We start from the raw sequence: 25,069 nt of genomic DNA on the forward strand, positions 1-25,069 counted from the left end.
CTGACTGTTACCACAAGTTCCGCAGAAGATTCATCGTGACAAAGTTCAAGTCATTCTCATCACACCCAACTGGCCCAGACAGTATATAATGGAAGTTTGAGGAATAAAAATCCTAAATGTGTATATCATCTCCAGGGCTTTGGAGCTGTGCTCCTGCTCCGCTCCAGCTCCAGGCAAGCAACGGCATATCTCTCAATCTTCAAGCCTGTCAGTGTATGACAGAAGTAACTGATCAAGTGGAAAATTTTTACTTATCTATTTTTTCTTATCCATTTTGGGGGGGTCGGCTTACTCGATCATAAACCAGTTCGTTTATAAGCAGGAAGTAACTGAAATATGTGACAAATTACCAAAATGTGGAATATCTGTAGGTTTTTTGTCATCTGTGCATTGTGATTGGCAGATTGTAGTGTTCATTCAAAATGCTGCTGCTATGTTACATTTTTTTTTTGGCCGCCTAACTGGTCACATCCCTCCACTGGCTTTCCCTTCTCCTCCAGATCAGGCACAAGTTTCTTGTCTTCACCTGTAAGATCTTTTATCAGTTAGTTCTTCTCTACCTTTACTATCACTGTCAACCATGCCAGCCTTCATCTGCTTTACTCTGCTTATCTGTCAAAGCACCTTTGTGTTTTTTCCCACGCTACCTCTTTTATGTTTGTAAAAGTCTGTGAATCCCCCACTTTCTTGACCTTCGAATAACTCTGTACTACTTATTGATGTGAATCTTATGGACCACCTTGTCACACTGCCTGGCATGGGTCACGGCTGAGAGTGCCAAATTCAGGACAGTCTGAGAAATAGGGCAGACACCTCACCCCAAAACTGATGGTTTATTCTATCACTACATGTCACAAAGCCAGTAACAAAAATGAGCTCCTGTATCACAAGAAGCCAAAATATAGTCCCCCTTAGGTATTCAAGCTCCTGGCTTACCACCCACATCTGGACTTCTGTGATAAATGATTATTAAAACCAGACATCACATATTATAGGTTCTTCCAACTCCAAGGAGATGGCCACTCACCCCAGGTGAATATATGCTTTCAGGATCTCATGGTGGTGATAAATTTTGTTTAAACAGGTAATCATACTTAACAGATTATAACTTTTCCATAGATACCTTTCATGTCATACTTTATACAAGATTTACTGCAATTTGGTAACAGTGGTGACTGAACTAGTGCAACTAGTTATCTTCCATTTTATACAGCATCACACACCTCTCCTGACCATGAATAGGCAGTAGTGATCTGAGACTAGTGCTTTTTTTAATCAGATAATCTCTGTACTTTTATCTCGTTCTTTCAACCCCTGTTTTCTGTTTCATCTACCTGTTGTCTCTTGTCTGGGAAGGTGTTGTCCTTGTTTGTACAGCGTTTAGTACAGCGGAACACTGATCTGTGTTTGCAGTCCCTTTGTGCTATTGTAACACAAATAATTAGTTCAGGCCTTCTGTATACATCTTAAGGAAATTTAAAAGGGTGCACACCTTCATATATATTTTTGAAGAGATATAAAAAATGAAAGGATGTGTATAATATAAAATGAAAGGGGTGTGTGTATGTGTATATAAAAATGTCACAAGTCATGTTTAGATGAGTAATCAGTTACTGAAAGGTTTTATTGATATCTAATATGTCTAATTCCCCAAAGACTCTTAAGACAGTTTCCAACAGCAATTCTCATTAGCTCACAGATAAACAAAATAAGAACCATTACATCCTTTTTTTGGATTACTGGTTAAACAAACATAAATGGTATACAGTTCACTTTTGACTTGTTTAGTTACTAATTTATTAACCCCAGTAGCTTCAACGTGATATTTATTTTCAATGTGGTGCAAGACCGATTAGATATACAGTTCTTGTTACAAAAAAGTGGATGTTTATTGGCTCGTATAGTAGGTCAGATTCTGCCATCATTTACTCCTGTATGTTCCTTTTGGGTTCAGATAGGTTGCATGGGTGTAAAAGGACAAAGTTTGCCCCTCTGTGCTTAAAATGAGTTCCTGGAAATCAAAAAGTTAAATGTAGTTTTTTTCAAATGGGTTGCAGTTATCAGTCACGAAGACGTCATTGTTTTGCTAGTTAAAGGTGCTGTTCAATTGTTTTTTAAATAGAATCCATTTTGAAATTTCTTTGTCACTGAAATAGCGTCTTTACTACAAAGGATAATACTTTTATTCAGCATTTCTCCTGTGCCTTTAAGGAAACTTTTGATAAAGGAAGAAAGAATATAAATTTCCTCTAAATTAGAAAGTCTAAAGTTAAGGTGTTTTGTAATTGATGTTTTCTCACTTTCAGCTAATTTAAACCTGAAAACACTTATTGAGCAAGAAATACAGTTCTCTTTAATATTCATGACAAGAATGAAACACTAACAGATAACACTTAATAGTAGTCAGCAAAACTAGTTGTTCACCAAGTGTTGTAGCATCAAAGCTGTTTTTGTTCCATATCTCTTGATGAGTTTGTGCAGAAGGCTTTGTACAATGAATAAAATGTACTTGTTCCTAATTCTGTCATCTTTTTTCAGGTAGATCTTAATACTCCTAAGAAAGAAAAGCAAGAATGAACTTGTTTTAAAGCACTAATTTACAAAGAAAAAAAATGCAAAAAAATTATGTGGGTAGATGATATCAACTTCTGTGGCAGTAACACCTAAAGACCCAGCCCCATTGTGCTAAGCACTGTACATACTGTGACAAAGCTCTGTCCTTGTCTCCGTGGGTCCCGTGTTTCCTGGCGGATTTTGCTAGCGTCAGAGGCTCACTGTGACCCTCCACGTAGCCCTTCCTCTCTCTAGAGGCAAGGGTCACAGCTTCCTGAGCCATTTTAATCATAAGCCAGCAAGGGAGGGAGGAGAAGCAACCCTCCCTCACACAATCTCAGTGATTAATCAGGGAAGGGGGAGCCCGGGCCCGCCCTCTACTCCAGGCTCCAGCCCAGGGACCCAAAAAGTAGCAGTTGTGGTCACTGACTTTTTGGAAATAGGACGTGTACAATTCCCTGGGCCCCTTCCCCACAGCAGCCCCCACTCAATATCTCCTTTACATTATCTCAGGGCCTCCTTCCTGGCACCTGGTATGGATTTGTACTCATTCATTCCTCCAACAGCACCGCTTCCTTCTATAGCTCCTGACACCCACACCTCACTGACTAACTGGGAGGCTTTTAACTAGTTCCAGCCAGTCCTTGATTGGCTTTAGGTGTCCCAATCAACCTAGCTATCTCCACTACCTTCTAGAAGGATCTCAATTGGCCCCAGGTGTCTTGATTAACCTGGAGCAACTGCCATTTGGTTACCATGGTACCAGAGATTGGTTTAGCCTGGGGCTAACATACCTGTTCCTCACTACTTTACTGTAGCCATTTGGCCTTGCCCTGTCACAATACATAACAAAGAGGCAGTTGCTGCCTCAAGGAGCTTAATATAGATGATCCAGTAGGTTTATACAGTAAACAGTACAGGTGTGAGGTGAAGGATAAAGTAATGGTTCTCATTGGCATGATAAGCAGTAATCATAGCACACTACCTGCCCAATCGTGGTGAAATGTTTTTGTAGGCAACATAGCAGAAGTCAGTTTGAAGGAGAACAAAGGCTTTGTGGATTTTTACTTGAAATCCTAGAAGAGGTACTGTGGCAGAGAGCGCATAGGTGCTTGTTGCAGAACTTGAAAAATGTGCAGCCAAGACTGGCATCATTGGTGCAGAGGAGATGGGTCTCGTGTCTCATTGCCATATCCGAGATGATTGTTAAAATAGTGATAGACCATGAAAGGTCTTTTAAAATAAAAATAAGTAGTTTGTGTTCAATGCATGAAGGAGGGGGAGTCAATGGAGCGGGACCAGGGTTGGCTCCAGGGTTTTGGCCGCCCCAAGCAGCCAAACAAACAAACAAACAAAAAAGCCGCGATCACGATCTGCGGTGGCAATTCAGTGGAAGGGCCTTCGCTCCGAGCAGAAGTGAGGGACTGTCCGCCGAATTGCCGCCGAACAGCTGGGGCGGCCCTCTCCGAAGTGGCTGCCCCAGCACCTGCTTGGTAAGCTGGTGCCTGGAGCCGACCCTGAGCGGGACATAAGGAGTGCGGGTGACAGTCAAATTATGAGCTAGGAAAATTATTTGTATCTGCATTTGAATGGATATAAATTGGGCAAGATAGCATTTAGGCCACATAGGAGGTTGCAGTAGTCAGTGTGAGATGAGGGCCTAGATTAACCTTTTAGGTGTGTCGTTAGCGAGAACAAACCAGGTCTCAAGGTGTCACACAGGAAGTAGCAGCAAGATTTAGACACTGCCTAAGTGTGTGCATCTAGAGAGAGTGGTCGAATAGTAGTAGATATGATAAAAAAGGATAGTAGAGTGACTTCATGGAGAACTTAGAAGATGGGGGTAGAAATTTTGAGTGGATTTGCAGTTCAGTGGAAAACAGGTTGTATGATGTTGCTTCCTGGAGCTTCATGGTCTCGTTTTGAATTGTGGACCCTTAAAAATGTAAACTTAAGATGACACTTAATGAGGGCATCAAGGTAATGTTGGAGAAGGGTAAGGAATGAAATCTGGCAGTATCCAGGAGGTATTGATAGGTAGGCTTACTTATCAGGGAGACAAATGAGAGCAGAAGTTTGGAGTGAAGAATGACTATAAGATTTCTTGGAGCAAAGTAAAGGTCTGAGTTATTTTATAATAATCATACTAATTATTTATATAACACTTCAAACTGCTTTATAAACATAAATCTTCATAACACCCCTGCAGAATAGATAAATACTACTTAACCCATTTTACAGATAAAGAAATTCAGGTGGAGAAGGTAGGGACTGACCTAGAGCCACAGAACAAATTGCTGGTAAAGCTGCATTTAGAACTTGAGCATTCTGATTTCCAGTCTTCTGATCCACTAGATCACATTGCCTCTTTAAGAGTGTGTCTATGCTGCGATTAAAAAAACAAGTCTCAGACCAAGGTCAATTGATTTGGGCTTGCAAGGCTTGGCTGGAGCCTGGGTTCTGAGACCCACCCCCCTTTCAGGATTTGGGCTCCAGCCTGAGCTTGAACATCTGCACTGCAATTTTTAGCCCCATAGTCTGAGCCCCGTGACCCTAAGTCATCTGACCCAGGTCAGCTGCAGCCATGCTGCAGGTCTTTTATTGCAATGTAGGTGTACCTTATAGGGTATCTTAAAGTGATGCTAACCAAAGTGTGTGTAATAATTTCAAAGACAATTTAAAAGTAACCACTTTTGAAGACTGAAAGTGGTACCTATTTTTGGACCTACTATATTTCCTTCATAGGACAAGTGTAATAGTTCCTCAGGTATGCATACAGAGCTGCCAGTTGAATATGTGGGTATATATAAAAACTGAATTTAAAACGCATGGGATTGTGGGGTGAAGGGACAGTTATTTGTTTATTCACTTTACTAAATTATAAGTGTATGCTTAAGTGAAGGGTGAGAAGAAATACCACGTTGAGTCTGCTATCCTTGATAGTGTTGGCTCATATGAATTGTTCTGAAAATGTGATGCTAACTATGAATGCATCTGGTGTTTTCTGTATCTGATTCTCGGCATGTAGTATCGGTATGTTTGGCGAGATTTAAATGAAACCGGTAATGCTTTTGCAGTGCTCAAAGATAATGTATTTTACCTTATTGTATTTTCATCCATATCTAGGAATAGAGCCCAAGTTAAACATCCTTGAAATTGTAAAGCCTGTAGAAACTGTGGAGGTAGTTATCGATCCGGATGCCCACCATGCTGAAGCTGAAGCTCACCTTGTTGAGGAAGCCCAAGTGATAACCCTAGATGGCACAAAACACATTACAACAATTTCAGATGAGACCTCTGAGCAAGTGACTCGATGGGCTGCAGCATTGGAAGGCTACCGAAAGGAGCAAGAACGCCTTGGAATACCCTATGGTAATAAAACAAGATGTTCAATAGCTTATATGTTTTTAATAATTGAGAATTATTTGATATTAGGTATGTTATAAGAGACATCATTTATTAAAGTGCTCAGATACCATGATGAGATAGCATATGCTATGTTGAGGAGTGCTGTGCAAATAGCTTGATAGAGTAAGTAAAGTGGAGGTGGAACCATGGCTTATAGTTCCTTGGTAGAAGAGGGTAGGTTTCCTCCACAGCTTACTTAAATTAAAAATGTGCGTTTTCCCTGGTCTAGTGCATAAAGTAGTTTAAAATATGTGTATTAGCAGATTAAACTTTTTGTGTATGAATTTGACCTTGGGTCTAGTTCTCTGGGGTTCCTGACTCCCTTTGGGCCCATTAAAGACAATAGTAGTGGAGGATGCGGAGCACCTAGCAGTATCAGATTTGTATGAAAAGCCACACTTAGATTCAGGTACCTAATGTACCTAATTTTTAAACTTCAATAATCTTTTCAAAAGAGGGTCACCACGGAATAGACTAATTGTTCTAACATTATAGCATATGTAATGTCTGTAAATGTGTTCTCGGAGCTATATTGAAACATTTCTTTTGAGACCTATACCACACTTGAACCGTGGACTCTGCAGGTGAAAATTAACTGTGTTAAATCATTGTAATGTACTCTCCAGTGATGTTCACTAAATCAACCTGTAATATGTAAACAAACTCCCAGAAACTTGCCCCTTTTTTTTTTGCCTTGTTGAGGAAGCCCAAGTGATAATCCTAGATGGCACAAAACACATTACAGCAATTTCAGATTGTTTGCCTTTTCTTGCCATTGCTTGGTTTTAGAACTTGGAAAGAATTAAATTCAGTCTCAGGTATTTACAAGGGAACAAGGTATTAAATTGGCTGATATTCTTAACAGAGTCTCAGAGAAATAACTGAAGCAATGGCTTCTGATTTCTTTGCTTTGTTGATCCCTTTGACATACAAGCATTTCTGAATTCACTTTCATTATGCTAGATACCTTGTTAATTGAGGGTTTGATACAAAAAGCTTAGGGATATTCATGTGAATATCTTTTGAAATCTCACAGCATGCCATCCTATAATGCAAGAAGATAAATTACACTCTTCAACATAATACTAAAAACATTTAGTGTTAAATAAACTGTTGTAAATCAACTTTATAGATTTGTTAGTATTAAAACTTTGCTTTCTCAAAGAAGAAAATCAGCATTGTGAATGTGACACCATTGTAATTTCAAAGGTTTACAATTGTTTTCCATTACGAAGATGAGAATTTTCTAGAAAACAAAAATTGGCCTCTTTTATGACAAAACACAAGTATAGACATTTTGGAATTCTCCTCTTGGTAGTAGAAATGTCTTAATCAAGTGAATGCCAAAAAGGATAGGGATAGCTCAGTGGTTTGAGCATTGGCCTGCTAAACCCAGGGTTGAGAGTTCAATCCTTGAGGGGGCCACTTGGGGATCTGGGGCAAAATCAGTACTTGGTCCTGCTAGTGAAGGCAGGGGGCTGGACTCGATGACCTTTCAAGGTCCCTTCCAGTTCTAGGAGATGGGATATCAGATTTTCCTGACTTCATGGAATTAGAGAAAGAGGCACTTGAGGACTTTTTGTATTCTGAATGTATTGTTGGTGCTTTATAATAATATACGGCTCTGTAGTTTTTTGTAAATGAATTGATTCCTCAAAGATGAGATTTCATTTTGCCTGACCCTTCTGTAAATGTGTGTAAATTGCATTTCTGCTGGGAGTTGAGAGTTTTTCAACTTCATCAAGGCTTTCTGAAATCACTTGCCTCTTTTGAGAATCCAGAGCGCTTTGCAACAGACAGCGAGAGTTGTAGCACGGAGTAAAATCTAACCCTGTTTTGTAGTGATATTGCAGACTCTATTCCTTCCCATTATTTGCTTTGACTAGTAAGCTAACAACTAACCACCATCCAGGAATTTTCCACCCTTTAACGTCTCTCTTCTGTTTCTCCAGTTTCATTCTTGTCTCAGAGAAACATACAAGGTGTACTCCACAGCTATTTCTAGCTGTCATTTTCTCCTTCAGGTTATTTTTTCTGGAAGCATGGAATAATCAGAAAATGCTAAATCAAAGGAAAAATGCCCCCAGCTGCTTTTTGGAGCCACAGTTTACCAAGAGGGACCTTAAGTACATTGTATTTTCACTCTGAGAAGCCAAAGTTTTTTCAGGAGACAAGGCAGCCACAGAAGTAGATAATTTTTGGTGTTGTGGCAGACAATTTACTTTGCTCTTTTAAGAAACAAGAAGCTCACTGTCTGGAGCAGAGGAGGTTCTTTGTGACTTCCAGGAGCTATGATGAAAACTCTCACCACCAGCAGCACTACCATTCCTTGCCCCCCCTTTTCCTCCCCGCCCCCCCAAACTCTAGAATGTTTCTTGGGAGCTAAGTCTTAATCAGGAACATTCTCCTATTTCCTTGACTATTTCCGGGGACTAGTGTGCTGCAAATGCAAAGTTAGCTCTTTAAAACGTGATTTTTAAAACTCTGGCACTACCCATTCTTCTTGCATTTTGGTGGATGTGCCAGCGGTCCCAGGTTCAGAACTGTTGAAGTGAGAGGTTTCTGCTGACCAAGTACAATATCCAGACCCTGTCGGGGAGAGTTTCATGACCAATGGGAGTGACTGCTAAAGCATGTTTGTCTTATTCATGAAACTCAAAAGCCTCTCAAGAAACCATATAAGATACAGCTCTTGCTTTTTCCTATGTGAGGGAACGATAGAACTTTTCTGATCCATTTTGTTAAGAAAATCACAGAAACGATATCTGTGCCTATCCATGATGCCAAGTTGCTTTTTGTTAGGGCTTCCCAGAGCTCTTTTGGGATTTGGAGGCCCAAGGTGGATTCCAGAGTTATGCTGTGCTCACGGAAGCATTATTATGCAGTATAGTGTTAACCTAAAGAACCTACAGGATATGACAATAGTAACGGGGAAAAAATGACCCTGCATGTGAAACAATTTTTGACAGCCGTCTGTTCTAACTGTTCACCCAGATGGCCTAGTTACAACAAGGCGCAATATATATATATTTTCATCCTTCTCCCAGAAAGGGTTAGGAAGCTTAATGATGTTGCTTAAAACTCTCACTAGCCACCAATATCCTCAGCTACTCCCTGGTTGCACACAGTGTTACTGACCTAGATCGTGGTTGGGGAAGGGTATCCCATCCCAACATAGGGAAGGCTGATGTTTCTGCCAATTTTCTTGCTTCATTCCTTCCAATCTGAGAGAGCAATAGAGGGCTCAGAAACTTTCAGAGATGGCGAGAAGAAATGGTGATCCAAGTCAGAGGCTTGCATTGCACGCCAGATACTGAACTGTCTCGGGCAAAGCCATAGAAAGCAAATTAGCAAGTTCATAGGAATAGTTTTGTAGTGGCATCTTGAGAATCAAAATTTCATTTGAGTTGTGGCTTTCCACACCTACTGTCTTCCTTTTTTGTTTCTCTATGCAAAGAATGTTTGTGGTATAATCAGACTTTGTTACTAAAACTTAAGAATTAGGTCTTTTTTTCTTTTCTTTTTATCTTTTTTTTTTTTTTCTTTAATTTAACAACTCATTCATATGACTTCAGTCATACTTGTTTCAATCATATGGGACAGTGTTTTTCTCTGGTTCTTTTTATTGTTCGTGACTATAGGGAATAGTTCTGTAGTGTCTAAAATGGACAGGGTGACACACCTTTTACAGCTTTTATCAGTTGTTTAATATATTTTTCTTCTTTTTTCCTAGACCCCGTACAGTGGTCAACAGACCAAGTACTCCACTGGGTGGTATGGGTGATGAAGGAGTTCAGCATGACTGACATAGACCTCAATACTCTTAGTATTCCAGGCCGAGAGTTATGTAGCCTCAATCAAGAGGACTTCTTCCAGAGGGTCCCTCGGGGAGAAATCCTTTGGAGCCACCTGGAGCTTCTTCGAAAATGTATGTGAGCTTTCTCAATGACTAATTTAGTCACTATTTTTTTCTGTGGAAAGATGAAGACAGCTGTGAACAGTCCAAATTATTTTTCCACTTTCCATTAGCAGTGAAAGGGAGGGTGTCAAGTACAAGATAAGGGAATATGTTATAATGAGAGTACTTGCTGTTACAAAAAAAAAAGTCCCATCTTTCCTCAAATTTTATTATTGTTAATCTAATACAAGAAGTAAGGTACAAGAGGTATGGGCTCTTACAACATACCTGAGAATTCCTGATTTATGTTTTTAATATTAGCTTTAGTTCATCTTCTGATTTGACAGACTTATAATTAAATATTAAGTGCTATTTAATATACGTTGCTGTTTCACAACGTAAATGTGAAAGTTACTAAGCTAATTCTTTAGCTCATATACACTGCAGCTAATCTATTGTGCATTCATGTGTATTCAATGTTTGGATACAATTAGTTAGGCTGATTTTCTGTCTGTGACATTGAAAAAAGTACATCAAATAAGCAAAATAGTAAGTTTTTATGCGTAAAGAATAAAAAAATAGTGTAAGGACATAAAAAAAGGTTGTGCATACTTCTTTCATGTGGTGTTAAATATTTACTCTTAAAAGTCGTCATCTTTATACACTCTACAACCTTTATGTTGTTTCTCTGCATTCCTTTCTTGTTTTCTCAGTTATAAAATCCATTTGGCATTCAGTTGATTTATGAGGGTAAGGATTTGAATAAAGATTTAAATATTTTTCTTTTACTTGGCAGATGTATTGGCTAGCCAAGAACACTCTGGAGAAATAGCAACAGTTACTATTGATCAGCGTGAGTAGTCATGCCAGTAAATTATTAAGACAGGTGTTTGTCAATAAGAAATGTGGGTTCAGCACTCATGCTACCAAAAAGTCAGAAAAGCCACAGAGAAATAACCGTTTGCATGTTTTTCAACTTGAAAGCAAAGCTTTAATTTTTTAGCCAATTTAAGAGTTTAATCAGAATTATGAATGTTTCTAACTTTCTTCTTCTTATGATCAATAGACTTTTCCATTATTCTGCACCATAATGTGACACAAGTGAAATATTTGTAATATAAGCTGTTCAGAACTGCATTCTTGGTGAACATATATCAGAAATAAGTTCTATACTGCAATGCTAACACAAATTCCATTTTAAATGGTAGCCACAATTTATATTATTCTTAAGGTGAAGGTTTATGAATATTTGTGTGGCTCTTTGGAGGGGAAATATTTTGAATGTTAATATTGATGTGTGTACACACACACACACACCTCAGAGTTATGAACACCAAAGTTATGAACTGACTGGTCAACCACACCCTCATTTGGAACCAAAAGTACGCAATCAGGCAGTAGAGAGAGAGAGAGAGAGAGACAAAAAAAAGCAAATACTGTAATGTGTTGAATGTAAACTACTAAAAGAGGGGGGAATTAAAAAAAAATAAAAATAAAAAACTTGACAAGGTAAGGAAACTGTTTTTGTGCTTGTTTCATTTAAATTAAGATAGTTAAAAGCAGCATTTCTCTTCTGGATAATAAAGTTTCAAAGCTGTATTAAGTCAGTGTTCAGTTGCAAACTTTTGAAAGAACAACCATAACGTTCTGTTCAGAGTTCCGAACAACCTCCATTCCCAAGTGTTTGTAGCACTAGTTTCTAAAGCGCTCGCACTCACTCACTCACACACACTCTCTCTCTCTCTCGTCAGGTTTTTGTACCAACAAGTTATAATTATTCTCCAATATTTGTCATTTCACAGCTGTGCAAATTATTCCAGCATCTGTACAGCCTGCTACCCCGACCACCATTAAAGTAATAAACAGCAGTGCAAAGGCAGCTAAGGTACAAAGAGCACCAAGAATCTCAGGAGAAGACCGAAGTTCACCTGGGAACAGAACAGGTATTTTCTCAATTTTATTTTAATGTAAATGCTATAAATATTTAACAGTTAAATCACATGGTGAATTTGCAGAATACAGCTGTATCCCTTACAGATATGATTTTGCCAAATTTTCTAAGTGCTGCTTGCTTGGATATGAGGCCTGGAGGGAAAATCCAGGTAAGACAGGAAGTGCTGATGCAGTATGTAGCCCTCAGACCTTTTGAGTTAGTACTGAATCAGTGCCCAGCATGGTGCTAAAGAGCACTACCTTGATGGAAGTGCTATCTTGTAGACGAGACCAATCCAAGGTTGAGAATTGTCTTAAAAGTGCCCCCCTTCCTCCCAATCAATGCCATTTGCTCAGTTGCCATTTATCTTCGCCTTACTGGATCATTCGGGAAGGAAGCAGCAATGGCAAATATGTTCCAGAATTCTAACCTGGCACTTTGCATACTGTTTGTTTAGTTTTCCTTCTTACACTGCTGGTAACTTTACCAGTTGGAGACCTGCTAATCCCTATGAAGTGAAGGCACTTTTAGGAAAACTGCACGTTAGCTATGCAATTTAATTTCAGAATTCTCCTTAGATTTTCTTCATCCAAACTCTTTGTATCTTTAATATTGTATCAGCTCCCCCGTTACATTGCTTTTGTCCTCCAATATTGCTTTCCTTTCTGTCCCTTCCCCTCAGTTAGGAGTTGCTACTTCATCTGTCTCCAAAAAAAAAAGTCTCATCTGTAAACCATGTTTAAGTTTTTTGCTTGATTGACGTGCTCTGCAAAGTGCCTTGTGACATTAGCCAAGATTTTCAAAAATAGGATCCTAGAACTAGGCTTCTAGGCCAAAATTTCAGTGAGCGCTACTGGGTGCGCTGCACTTTTGAAAGATCAGGCCAACTATTTAAATTCTAAGTGCTCGTTTAAGCGCTTAACTTACGGTCTGATTTAAAAAAAAAAAAGAAAAAAAAAAAAAAATCTTGGCCACTGTATAACATGAATGTTGAGCTGTCCTAAACTGAAGCTTATGAAATCTTAAAATAACTTTAGCTCTGTAGAAAATAACTTCTGTTTAGTTTTAATGACTTTTTATCTCCATAGGAAACAATGGCCAGATTCAGCTATGGCAGTTTTTGCTAGAACTTCTTACTGACAAAGATGCTCGAGACTGTATTTCTTGGGTTGGCGATGAAGGGGAGTTTAAACTGAATCAACCTGAGCTGGTTGCACAGAAATGGGGACAACGTAAAAATAAACCCACCATGAACTATGAGAAGCTTAGTCGTGCTCTACGGTAAGAAGCTCTACAACTAAATTATTTAATGAAATGGTTGTATACTTACCTCTAACTGTAGTGTTGCATATGATCTTTTGTGATTGCACATCAGTTAAAAAACAGACAGTTACAGACCACCATGCCACCTTCTTCTGTCGTTCTCATCAGCTGAGAAGGGTGGGTCATTATTTGGATGTGTGAGGGGTTGCCTTTAGAAAACACATGGAAAATACTATGATCGATAATCTTTGGATAATATGTTTAACAATTTCTTGGGGAAATAGTCACGGAAACAGCTATAGTTACAAAATTTAAGATACACTGCACCCCGCTGCCAGCGGCGTATAGGTTATGTGCAATGCTCTTGCCATTTTTTCCACATGCTAAGCAGCTTCATCATTTCTCAGGGCAAGGAGAACTTGCCCATTAAAAATCTTGTGATACATTGTCATTTGGGAGCTTTGACCAATAAACACTATATTAAAGTGTGATGTTAACTTACACAGTAAAAAAAAACAAAAAACTGTAGTCATGTTGCAGTATTTCTGGAACTATGCAAAAAATGACACTATCTCATTTTGAGTACCATTGTTTTACCTCACCTACAGGCCTAAAGCACCACTTGGCAGATCCACATTATACTTCAACTAATTGCACATAAAATAAGCTTTCAAATCATATATAGTGTGTGTGTGTGTAGGGGTGGGTACATTAAACTCTAAAATTATGGCCCTTTTTGGAGATTTGCTGCATGCCAAACTGTTATAGAATTTCAGAATTTACATAGATGTTTTTTCTATTAAGTATCATACTTAAAATGCTCGTGTGTGCTGAAAAAGACAAGTCCAGGACCTCATTAGCATCCTTACTGTGAGAACAACACAAACTAAAACACACAATTGATAAACAAATAGCTCCTGCTCTGTTTCCAGCCAGCATCACCATCTGATATATTGAACTTCCACAAGTCAAGAAAACCGAAATGCCTCAACTAAGCTGTTTTCCGTCATCTGGGTTTTGTAGTTTGAAGTCAGTGGGAATTGTGCTCCCAAATCATGTTAAGGGTCACATTTACAAAAACATTTTAAGTACCTAAATATATGGGCTTAGGACCATAACTTTAGACTCCCACTTCAGCAAATTTTGTCCTGTGTATATTTAAAAGAAAGTGCACAATAACTTTTCATTAAACCAATTTTTTTTCAGAGTTAACAAAGTAATAGATTTTATGTCACTAAAAAACATAGTCAGTAGAATAGATTAGGCATATTTTCTATAAAATAAGATCTAGGAGGCATTTTTGGGAAAGGCAGGTGAATAGGTTATCTTTCATGATTTAAATGTGCTGAGTCTGTTTTTAAAAAAAAAAAAAATTACTAAGCTGAACTTTGAATATTTCACCTTCTAAATTGGAGTACAACATTTAAGTAAAATTTGAAAAATTAGTAAATATCTTTTAAATCAACTACAAACAGTTACTGTATGTCCTGCACATTGTTTAAACAGGTATAATTTAACGGATCCTATATGTATCAACACACCCCTTGCATTAACAGGCCCAGTGCATGCCATTGTGGCATTTCTGCAGCTCCAGTGTTGCGATAGGCACCCTTTGACACATCTGCACAGTTGTGGGGGATTGGCTATAGTGACATTAGCTTGGGTAGCAGTTCTCTGTTGTGTTCGTCCCAACTCATGTTCTCTCATAAGGGCAGTGTGGGATTGTAGCAGTTTGCCTACCTCCACACCGTGGCTTGAAAGTGAGTTTTTTGGACGTGGTAGCGCAGTGCACCATTTGTTGGGGTCAGTGCCTCTAGTGATCGATACTTGGAGAACTTGTTGCAGCTCTCCTCTTCAAGTAAATTGTACATGTTGCAGATGAACTTTTTCTGCTGAAATGATTGTTTCATTCTATAGATTATCCTTCCCTAAATTTCTTAGGAATGCATGTTTCTCCATAAATATTGTCCAAGCCATTTTCTTGCAGTGCCCAGCAATATGGGAAACAATATCAAAACCTGTCAGTGCCTGGAAGGAAAGAGAGATGACAGAATTGACAGGCACTAATAATATTTTTCTCTCCAAAGCAGATTGATCATGTAAGACAATGAACTTGTAAGCACCATCACAATGTAGAATAAGTTTTTCTTTGAAGGTTTCCATGTGACTTAAAAGTGTATGTGGGACATCGCCACTAGCTTCATTTGAGAGAAAACAGTAATGTGTCCATACCTGTGAAAGTTCCAAAACACAGCCCTTTTCTGCAGTGCTTTCTCTCATTGCTAAAACAGACCATTGCCAAGTCAGTATCACTCTGAGTGGTTTCATGGTTAGTGGTGGTATTGTCTCGAGAAATGTTTATAGCAGTTAGGGTGGTATTTCAATTCGGAGACTATTAGGTCACTTACACCAGCTGTATCTATACTAAGCTCATATTTATACTCTGCTGTCTCCGGTATTTGTTTGTTCATTTTGAATGTTGTTTCAGAAGAAAGTTTTTTGTTTGGAAACTTCCATCCTGGCAGAAATGCAAACTCCAGTTCACTAAGGGGACCTTGCTCTGAAGCACTGTTGAGGTTTTGGAGATTGTAATGCAAGATGGGATTTGCAGTTCATCCTTACTGGTTGATGAAATAGCTTCATTGGATTTTAAAAACTGCTAATTTTACCTCTATCTGCATATGTTGCATAACAGTGTTATGCCAAAGTAATTATAGCCTGCATTTAGATTGAAGAGCTGTTAGAATTCTATTGGTTGCATCCCTATTTAGAAAACTCTGAGTTTCTGTCTTGCATTGGTTGCCCCTAGTATTGTAATCAATCCCTATTCGCTAGAAGCAAAAACTGTCCTTTTTCACTTGTTGGCAAGATATTGTTGAGGGATGCTTCAGGTTCAAGACTGCCTCTGTGTTTCATCTAATTATATTTATTATTATTGTCAGGTATTCCATAAACACTACCTCATGAATATTGAATAAATATTTACCAGAACGTAGCTTATGCCAAAGCATAAGTATCCAAATCAATACTCAGCTCACTTACACTGTAAGCAAAAGTCAGCTTTAGGTTGGATTAGTGCTTAGGGCTAATAGTAATAATTTATATTTTTGAAAGAGAAGAACTTAGGGAAATAAACTATATCATACTATGTTGTGTATGATACTTAGTGTCAAGCATAGCAGGGCATTTAATTCCAAAAATATCTGAATAGTACTTACTCAAGGATGATATTTAAGATTAAGTAAATACTTTAATGCAAAACAAACAAAATTCAAGTGCATATCATCACATAACAAGAGGAAGCAGAGCGTATGATCTTCAACGGAGATCGCACCCTGCATTTTCTGTTAGCACAGGATTCCAAATTAGGAACATAGTCTATATTTAGTACCTCTCCTTCACTTTTTTTTAAGTTACAAATGATAGCAATTTTTTGTTTTTACTTAACTTAAAGTTCAAAATTCAGTTTTGGTAAACTTCATTTTCAAATTCAGCACATTCAAATAATGAAATAAAACATGTTTACCAACTTTTCCCCAGAAATGCTTTGTTTCATTAATGTCAACTTATTTGGTAATTTGGCCTACTCTAAAATACAAGGTTGATGCTGCAAATGCTTATGTGATTTTTTAAGCACTGTTCGTGTGAGTAAAGTTACATACCAGCATAAATGATTGCAGGATCAGGACCTAATTTTTCAATATCTTGATTTTTTTGCCCATAGCGGGTTTTTAAGATTCAGATAAGAGACACAGTAGCTTGAGATATTTAAAGTTTATTTTGAAGTAAATGCAGTTTTTATTTTCAATCTGAAGCTGCATAGCACAAATTTTCAAATTAGTATAAATGACTTTTTGAAAAATCAAGTGATTTTAAATGAATGATTTAAATTGTCTTGATTTAAATTGCTCCAGTCTTGATATACATTTAAAAGTATAAATTATTTGAAATTTGTATATAGCTTAATAAAAGAGTCCCTAATAATATTAATAAAAGTGTGAAATTCCTTTTTCCATATTGTCACTTTAGAGGCTGAGGGAACTGGGATTATTTAGTCTGCAGAAGAGAAGAATGGGGGGGGGGGGGGTTTGATAGCTGCTTTCAACTACCTGAAAGGGGGTTCCAAAGAGGATGGATCTAGACTGTTCTCAGTGGTACCAGATGACAGAACAAGGAGTAATGGTCTCAAGTTGCAGTGGGGAAGGTTTAGGTTGGATATTAGGAAAAACTTTTTCACTTAGGAGGGGGGTGAAGCACTGGAATGGGTTACCTAGGGAGGTGGTGGAATCTCCTTCCTTAGAGGTTTTTTAAGGTCAGGCTTTACAAAGCCCTGGCTGGGATGATTTTGTTGGGGATTGGTCCTGCTTTGAGCAGGAGGTTGGACTAGATGACCTCCTGAGGTCCCTTCCAACCCTGATATTCTATGATTCTATATCCATTTGCGGTTGCAAGGTATATATGAAAATTTTTCTTGCAACACCAAAATCACACTAGTGGTTTTAAAGGGTTTATTTTTCTTTTATAAGCAAACTAAGTGAAAGCAGCAGAAGAACTCAAGAATAACTTTCTCATCACCAGGATGTTTTCATAATAATTTACGTAAACTGAAAAAAAATATATGTATATTTTGTTTCTCAAAGTATTTTCTTTTAGCAGCTGTGTCAATACTGACATGTTACCTAACATTTAGATGTCTGTGACAATATTAAATGCCTCCTTCTGCCACTGGGAAAAATTTGCTGGCAACCTGAATTTTTGTTTAAAAAAACAAACTTGTGACTTAAGTTTTGTTTACTAATTTATTAAAACTACTGTGTAAATTTGTAATTAATATATAATGATGGTGATGCTGCTAGTGAAGGTGGTAGATATTCTACCCAGTTATCAGAAGAATAAGCAGATTAAAAGTAGTTCATGTAATGTTCCATGAATACAAAGAACAAAAAAAGCAATTGGTCTGTATTTTGGTATGTATTCTTGACTGTGCCATCAGTGAATTGCCAGAAGCAGTATCTACTTAATTACTTGATAGAAAGGTGACGTTGCTCATTTTTAATCTTGTGCTTTACAAACATACACAACTTTTGTTTCATCATAATCTGAAATATACCAACAGATTAAGAATTCCTAAACATTCATTCATTTTCTGTATTTGTTTGTTTTACTCTGTATTGTGCATTTCATCTGTAACAAAATTCTGTAAAAACTGTTATAAATATTTCTCTGTAGTTACTATACTGACTAGATTCCAGCTCTTGTGTCTCTTCTAGCATGAGATATAAGACAGCTGCTCTATCAGCTCTCAAAGATACCCTCACTTTTGGCCTTTTGATATGTATGACAAACTCTTAATTCTCAAGGCCCTGTGGTGTGCTCTACTTCAGTTCTTAATGACCACAGTCACAAGTGCACCTAATCAGACTTCATTCCACTTACAGGAAGGCCTGGTCTACACTACGGGGGGGGGGGGGGGGTGTCGATGTAAGATATGCAACTTCAGCTATGGGAATACCGTAGCTGAAGTCGACATACCTTATTCCGATTTACCTCCCATCCTCACAGCGCGGGATCGACGGCCGCAGCTCCCCTGTCGACTCCGCTGCCACCGCCGCTCGCTCCAGTGGAGTTCCAGAGTCGACTGGGAGCACGTTCGGGGATCGATATATCGCGTGTTAATGAGACACGATATATCGATCCCCGATAAATCGATTGCTACCTGCACCCGAAGTCTTCACCAGTCTCTGTGGTTTGCCATACCAACTTGGGTATTTCTCATTCTGAAAGTTCCAGTTTTTGTTTTGGGGTATGTCTACGCTACCCATGTTACAGCACAACTGTGGCAGCACTGTGACGTGGACAGTGTAGTCACACTTTATCGCCAAGACAGAGCTCTCCCAGTGATAAAAAAAAAAAATAATAACCACTCCGAACGAGCATTATCGCCGGGAGCCACAGTGCTGTCTATACTGGCGCTTTTCAGTGCTAAAACTTTTGTCACTCGGGTGTGTTTGTCACACCCCTGAACGACTAAAGTTTTAGCACTGAAAGTGACAGTGTAGACACAGCTTTAGTCTGAAGTATGTCATCTTCAAAATTTGGTGTCTCCAAAGAGATTTGACTGGGAGGCAAAAGATAGTTCAGTGACTTACTGAATTTTGCTTGGAGATTAGAGACCCTCTTTATTCCTTGCTTATCAAGGACTAAAGAACATCTCAGAAGTACAGATGACCTGGCATTTGTTCTGTACACAAGCATGTTTTTCAAAGGGTTGAAAATCTGAGAGCCAAGGGAGATTCCAGCTATTTGATGCTAGAAGCATAAGGTAAGAGTGGGATTCCAGTCAAATGATATTTTCAGAGAAACTGAACCATAGCTGGGTAATTTTCTATCATTATATTTGTGCCTTGCACAATCCCACTAAACCTCAGAAGTCCAAATTCAGTAATGCTTGAGGTGAAGAGAGCACAAAATACAACTGTAAAAAGTTAAATTTGTCTCTGGAATACTATAGATCTTGTGTAGAGTTTTATGTTATCTTAACTGCATTCTGTTTGGTGTGGCATATGGTAACAACTCTATTGTGATAAAACATGAAAAATGTTGACCATAAAAAGGTAATTCATTCATAATTAATTGTAAACCTAGATAATGGATGTGCTTCTGACTTTGTTTTTTAATAGGTCCTACATTTAAATTATACAAAGGAAAGAGTGCAACTCCAGTACTCACTATTGAAAAGTATCCTGTAGTTTTAGATGGGCTATATTAATATACAATCCCACTCTTTCCATAATATTCATGAATACAATGACCACAGCATTCAGTTTGAAATTAGCTGCTTTCTCCACCAAGGGAGGAAACAAGAGGCAAAGTTATGGGACCTACAGGGTCAGTACATGAGGGTGCATACTGAAACCGACCTCCTAGTCAATTGTCCTTGTAGCTGAAATGGCCAAGAGTCTCTCTGCCGCTAAGGCAAAAATAATCAATGAAATCTTGCAAAATGGCCATTCCGGTGTACTGTCACCCCAGTGATGCTCAGTCTTCAAGCAGCCTGCATCTCTGTGGGATTTGTGATGGCGATGATTAATTGATTTAGTAACATTGCTCTCCCAATAGCTCAGCCAGATAACTCGAGAAAGAATTCATATTCCACTGCCTTCGTCTCCTCTTTCCATTTATGTTGAAAACAGAACAACTCCAGCGCAAGAGAGTTGAAGTCTAGTTTTATGTTGGTGAATAAAATAAATCTTTATCGACATCTTACAATGAGAAAAAGAACCTACCTTTTAGCGCTACAGCATCTTTAAGGGTGATCATTGTGTGTGGATGCGTGGGTTTCGTACACTGAATATTACTCTGTTACTTTGCACTGATTTTTTGCTTTGTTTTTCTCATTTAAGGTATTACTATGATGGGGATATGATCTGCAAAGTACAAGGCAAGAGGTTTGTGTACAAATTTGTCTGTGACTTGAAAACTCTCATTGGCTATAGCGCAGCAGAGCTGAACCGGTTGGTCACAGAGTGTGAGCAAAAGAAACTGGCAAAGATGCAACTCCATGGCATTGCACAGCCAGTCACAGCAGTAGCCCTAGCTACAGCATCCCTGCAAACCGAGAAAGACAATTAAGCACTAGGACCTGAAAGTGGGAGCCTGAGGCCTTTCTTATATACCAGAGCAGTTATCTTTATCAGAATTGGAAGCTTCTTTTTATTCCTTGACAGTACAATATGATGCATGATTTTCTACAAAGAACTGAGACTCCCATAAATTTGGATCTTTAACAGCATATATTTCAGTGTATGTTAAGGGATCACCACAACTTCTTCAATGTGAAGAATGGCACACTGTGTCATGTAGTCTGCTGAAATTGGTGAGGAAAGATGAACTGGTTCATGTTGTATGTTCAGGCCTACAAAATATTTGTTCCAGCATTTTAAGAAAAGTGAAGCATCTACAGGAAATAGACTGGTCAATAGTTTGAATTCAACCCTTTCTGCTGTTTTTTATTCTCTATCGAACTACAAAATGGAATTGGATGCGTACACAGTTAAAGCAGGAGCTGCCCTTAAACATGCCTGTTAATCTCATCTAATCAAGCAGAGCAGAAAGAACAGACACATTAAAAAATAATACAAAGCATCAAGTCCTTAAGACAATTTCTCTGTTTATAAGCAAAGAAAACTAAGAATAGACTAAACTGAAGATCAGTGCTGAAGAAAGAGATCCAGGTTTAACTCTGGCTTAGATCAAAAGCCAATTATGAGTATTTCATTGTAATGTGTAGCTAACATGCATATACGAGGGAAAGTTCTTAACTTTTGAAAAATGTTATGCTTGCTACTCAGCAAAAGAAAATTAATAAAGATTTCCATGTTTTTCCTGTCAGGTGATTAAAAACTTCCCTCACCCAAAAAGAAGTTTTTATTACTCTACACTGCAGAGTATATTAGCCAATACTCCTTATACCTGCACTATAGTTGATCTTGATGAACTGAAGACTTAAGTTAATCACATTCAGCAATCCTTTCCTGTTTAGAAACAAAATGAGTTGCAAATAAGTTTATAAAAATCTGAAGTTTCACTTCCAGATTATTGTACAGTCTGCCCTATTAAAATATGAAAAAATATAGTTTCTTATTTAAAATTACTTTTTCCAAACTTCAGATAATGTTTTAAGGCCTCAGAAACAAAACTACACATTCCTGAGGCCTAAGCAGGACACAGTTAAGGGTTTGGATAAATTTTTCAAAATATATATAATTGGAATGTATCCTTAATCCAGAGACTGGTATAAATACTACTTACTTCATATACATGTTAATATGTAGAAAACTGTGTCTCCATGATTTGTGAGCTTCTCCATTAATGGATTGCTAGACTTCTTCTGTTAGTCTGAATGGAGTATTTTTTACTTTTTGCCCCTTTGTTTAAACAGTATGAATATTGTGTTACCATGCATTTTTGCTGTTCTTGCAAGCAGATTTTTTTTAAATAAGGAACCATCAGCAGAAGCTGTGGTGTCACTTGACAAATAGTAAAAATATAATTGCATAAGAGAAAAATCTTTAGTACCATGTTGAAAGGTCAAGTTACTCTTAAAACTTTTAAGTCAAGAATCTTGCTACACTGACAGATGCTTAATGTAAAATGTTCTTAAACTGAGTGGTGGGAGCACTACGTTATTGCTGTTGACAAGTAAAGAGAAACTGGCTTTCAAGGAATTAGAAATATGTGAGACTTGTATATTTTTAGGGTTTATCTTTTAAAGGTACATCTGGGGGCTGAGGTGTTTTTCTCGGTGGAGGTGCATCTCCATGCCTCTGCTGTAGTCCTGAGGATCTCTCACATGCCGTTTTGGCAATCTATCATTTAAGTCTCTTTAGCTGCCATCACCACGATTGTAGCTTTCTCTTGTCAGATTCCCCAGTGACTTTTAATTTACCATTCTTGAATTACTGAAGCACTCCTTCATTTGCCAAAAGGCTGAGCATGCTGCTTCTGAAAGATGTATTAGCTTTATAAGAAGATATACAAATCCTTTTTAGTCCGTAACAAATGCTTAAGTTACAGATATGGGTACATCAGTCAGAAGTCAAGTCAAATGTCTAGCTTGTATGACTGTTCTAGTACAGTTGTAGCCCATTTTTACTATCAAGCATTTGAAATCTCTTATGTAAATAGCTGAGGTCACTATCTTGCTTATGAAAGGAGAAAATTAGGCTGCAAGTTGCGTGGCTAACAACTTTTTTCTGTGTCCGGAATTCCATTTGTGCAGCTCTGTTCAAGACAAGGATGGGCACTGTAAATACAAGCCACAATTCAAGTAGCTAATTAATAAATGTGATACAACTGCCCCTTAGAACACTGCTCAATCTTTCTAGCAGAGGTCTAAAATACTGCAAGTGGGCAGAGAAAGGAAGAATTTAAAATGTTGACTGACCAAATCAGTCTAATGGAGGATGAATTAATATCAAAACTAGTAAGGAAAATTAATGCTTTACCCTTGAATATACATACTCTTATTCCATTCTATTAGGAAAGATGGCATCAAAACTTCCCATGTAAATACATCTGATGATTAGGTTGAAGCTCTTTAATTTAGTAAATATGATTATCCCTTTTGGGTTTGTCTATATGCATTTTATTTCCTGGTAGGATCTGCTGCTCTTCCACCATGTTCTTTTCATTAAAAAAGGACCAATGCATTTTCCAAACAGCATAAAGCTGTTGTCAAATTTCCTGAAGCTAAGAGCGAAATCTGACTACCTTGATGTCTTCAATTAAATAAAGGATGTAGAATATTATATGTCAATATAATTGTTTTGTTGCTGCCAGAAAAAAAAGTATAATCCCAATTTTTTTGTAAAACAGGGGTTTTGCGTACATTTTTACTCTTTAAATAAAGACACTTATACTCTGCTAATAATTATGTATTACTTTTGTTTTGAATTTTTTTGGTAATTTTACATGAAACAATTATTTTCTATTTTTATTCTGATAAAATATTTGTGCATAAAATGTCAATATAGTAAAATTAAAAAAAACTCTTACACAGCTAATGTTTTGGTGATGATTCATTTGTTTTTCAGAATAGCTTCCACGGCTGCTTTTTTTTTTTTAAGTGGCGGCTAGTTTTAAAGATTAGTATACACAATTTCATTTTCAACAGCTAAAGAGCACAAGAAAAGAGGCAAAAATTAACTTCAAGCTTTCTTCAAATCAGATTTTCTTCACCTTAATATTAAAACATCTTTATCTTTTTGTACTTGTGCTAGAACTACAACATACAGAGTTTGTCTTCTGCAGGTTTGGTTTTGTGATACATTTCCTGTTGTTTGTACTACAACCCCTCAAAACTACAAGAGCATGAGATGGATTCAGTATACATCCATGATGGAATTAATTAGAATGTGACCACGGAACATTTTCTAGAAATCTTTCATGTAAGGATGTTCTATATATGTGTGCAGATTAATATGAAAAGGGCCAGTTTCATTTTAGTTTGAGTTAACATACATGTAAAATATGCTACTTATGCAAATATTACATGTTACATTTTTGTTGTTGTTGCATGTAGGCTGTATTACTGGTTGGTGATCCACAAGCCAGAAAGAACACAGCTTGACTTAAATTCCAGGAGTTTCTGTGCAGATGATAGTAGCTAAATATATTTTACTTTTAAACTGAGCAAAGCTACTATGAGAATTTCTGAGAAACAAGTATAGAACTCGGCAATGCCAATTTTTTAACGCACTCACTTTTCGGAGTTCAACCACACTTTAAATATGTAACCCTTTTTTTTAATGTGGCTCTTTCTGTGCCCGAGTTGTTCTTTATACTTCTGTTTTGTAAATATATGAAATGTGTTGGATCTGATTGTTATATTACCTCAGAGGTATAAAAGGCCTTGTTAAAGAGGATGCTCATCAACAATTTCATGTATTATGGCACACATCACCTACATGCTGTATAGCTTTGTATGGTCTGGAGAAAAATCTATATCCTAATTAAAACATACCTCCAGATCTTCTAAATCAGTATCGTACCAATACAACCAACAAAGCTATGCTGATTTACACCAGCTGAGGATCGGGCCTGTATTAGCTAGGGTTTAATTTTTTAGTAATATTACAAACAGTTCTGATCTTCCTGTTAAAAGAAAAAAAATGAGTGTCAAGAGTTTGGTCCTTTTAGAGCAGGGATTCTCAACCTTTTTCTTTCTAAGCCCTTTCTCCCCCTCCCCACACCTGGTACCCTACCTAAGTGTATTTTGACTTCTATTTTGGGGGACCAGCTCTGCTTAGGGCAGGGAGCACCACCTCCACCCCAACTCACCTCAGCGTGTCACCCAGTCTGTCTGGGTTGGGGGTGGGGGTAGCTAGGGACTGTGTGCAGGTAGCTCAGGGTGCAGGGAGGGGGTAACTAGGGGCTGTGTTCCAAGGGAGGGCCCCCTGTGGTCGGTCATTCACTGAGGGAGATGGGTCCTGCCACCCAGGCAGCTTTTACCA

General features: G+C 37.9%; 1 protein-coding gene across 4 annotated transcripts in view; it reads left to right on the forward strand.

Annotated features, from left to right (window-relative positions):
* GABPA (GA binding protein transcription factor subunit alpha) overlaps positions 1 to 23,620 on the forward strand; it is a 41,076-nt gene extending 17,456 nt beyond the window's left edge. For all 4 annotated transcript variants that reach the window (XM_054047518.1, XM_054047534.1, XM_054047543.1 and 1 more), the window contains 6 exons: positions 5,680 to 5,925; positions 9,695 to 9,889; positions 10,656 to 10,712; positions 11,662 to 11,802; positions 12,881 to 13,073; positions 20,459 to 23,620. In XM_054047518.1, the coding sequence (XP_053903493.1) occupies positions 5,680 to 5,925; positions 9,695 to 9,889; positions 10,656 to 10,712; positions 11,662 to 11,802; positions 12,881 to 13,073; positions 20,459 to 20,687 (1,061 nt within the window). In that variant the 3' untranslated portion in view covers positions 20,688 to 23,620. The remainder of the gene's footprint in view (positions 1 to 5,679; positions 5,926 to 9,694; positions 9,890 to 10,655; positions 10,713 to 11,661; positions 11,803 to 12,880; positions 13,074 to 20,458) is intronic.
* Positions 23,621 to 25,069: the final 1,449 nt, after the last annotated feature.

The sequence above is a fragment of the Malaclemys terrapin genome, chromosome 1 (genome assembly GCF_027887155.1).
Source record: "Malaclemys terrapin pileata isolate rMalTer1 chromosome 1, rMalTer1.hap1, whole genome shotgun sequence".
In the NCBI taxonomy this organism is placed as follows: domain Eukaryota; kingdom Metazoa; phylum Chordata; order Testudines; family Emydidae; genus Malaclemys; species Malaclemys terrapin.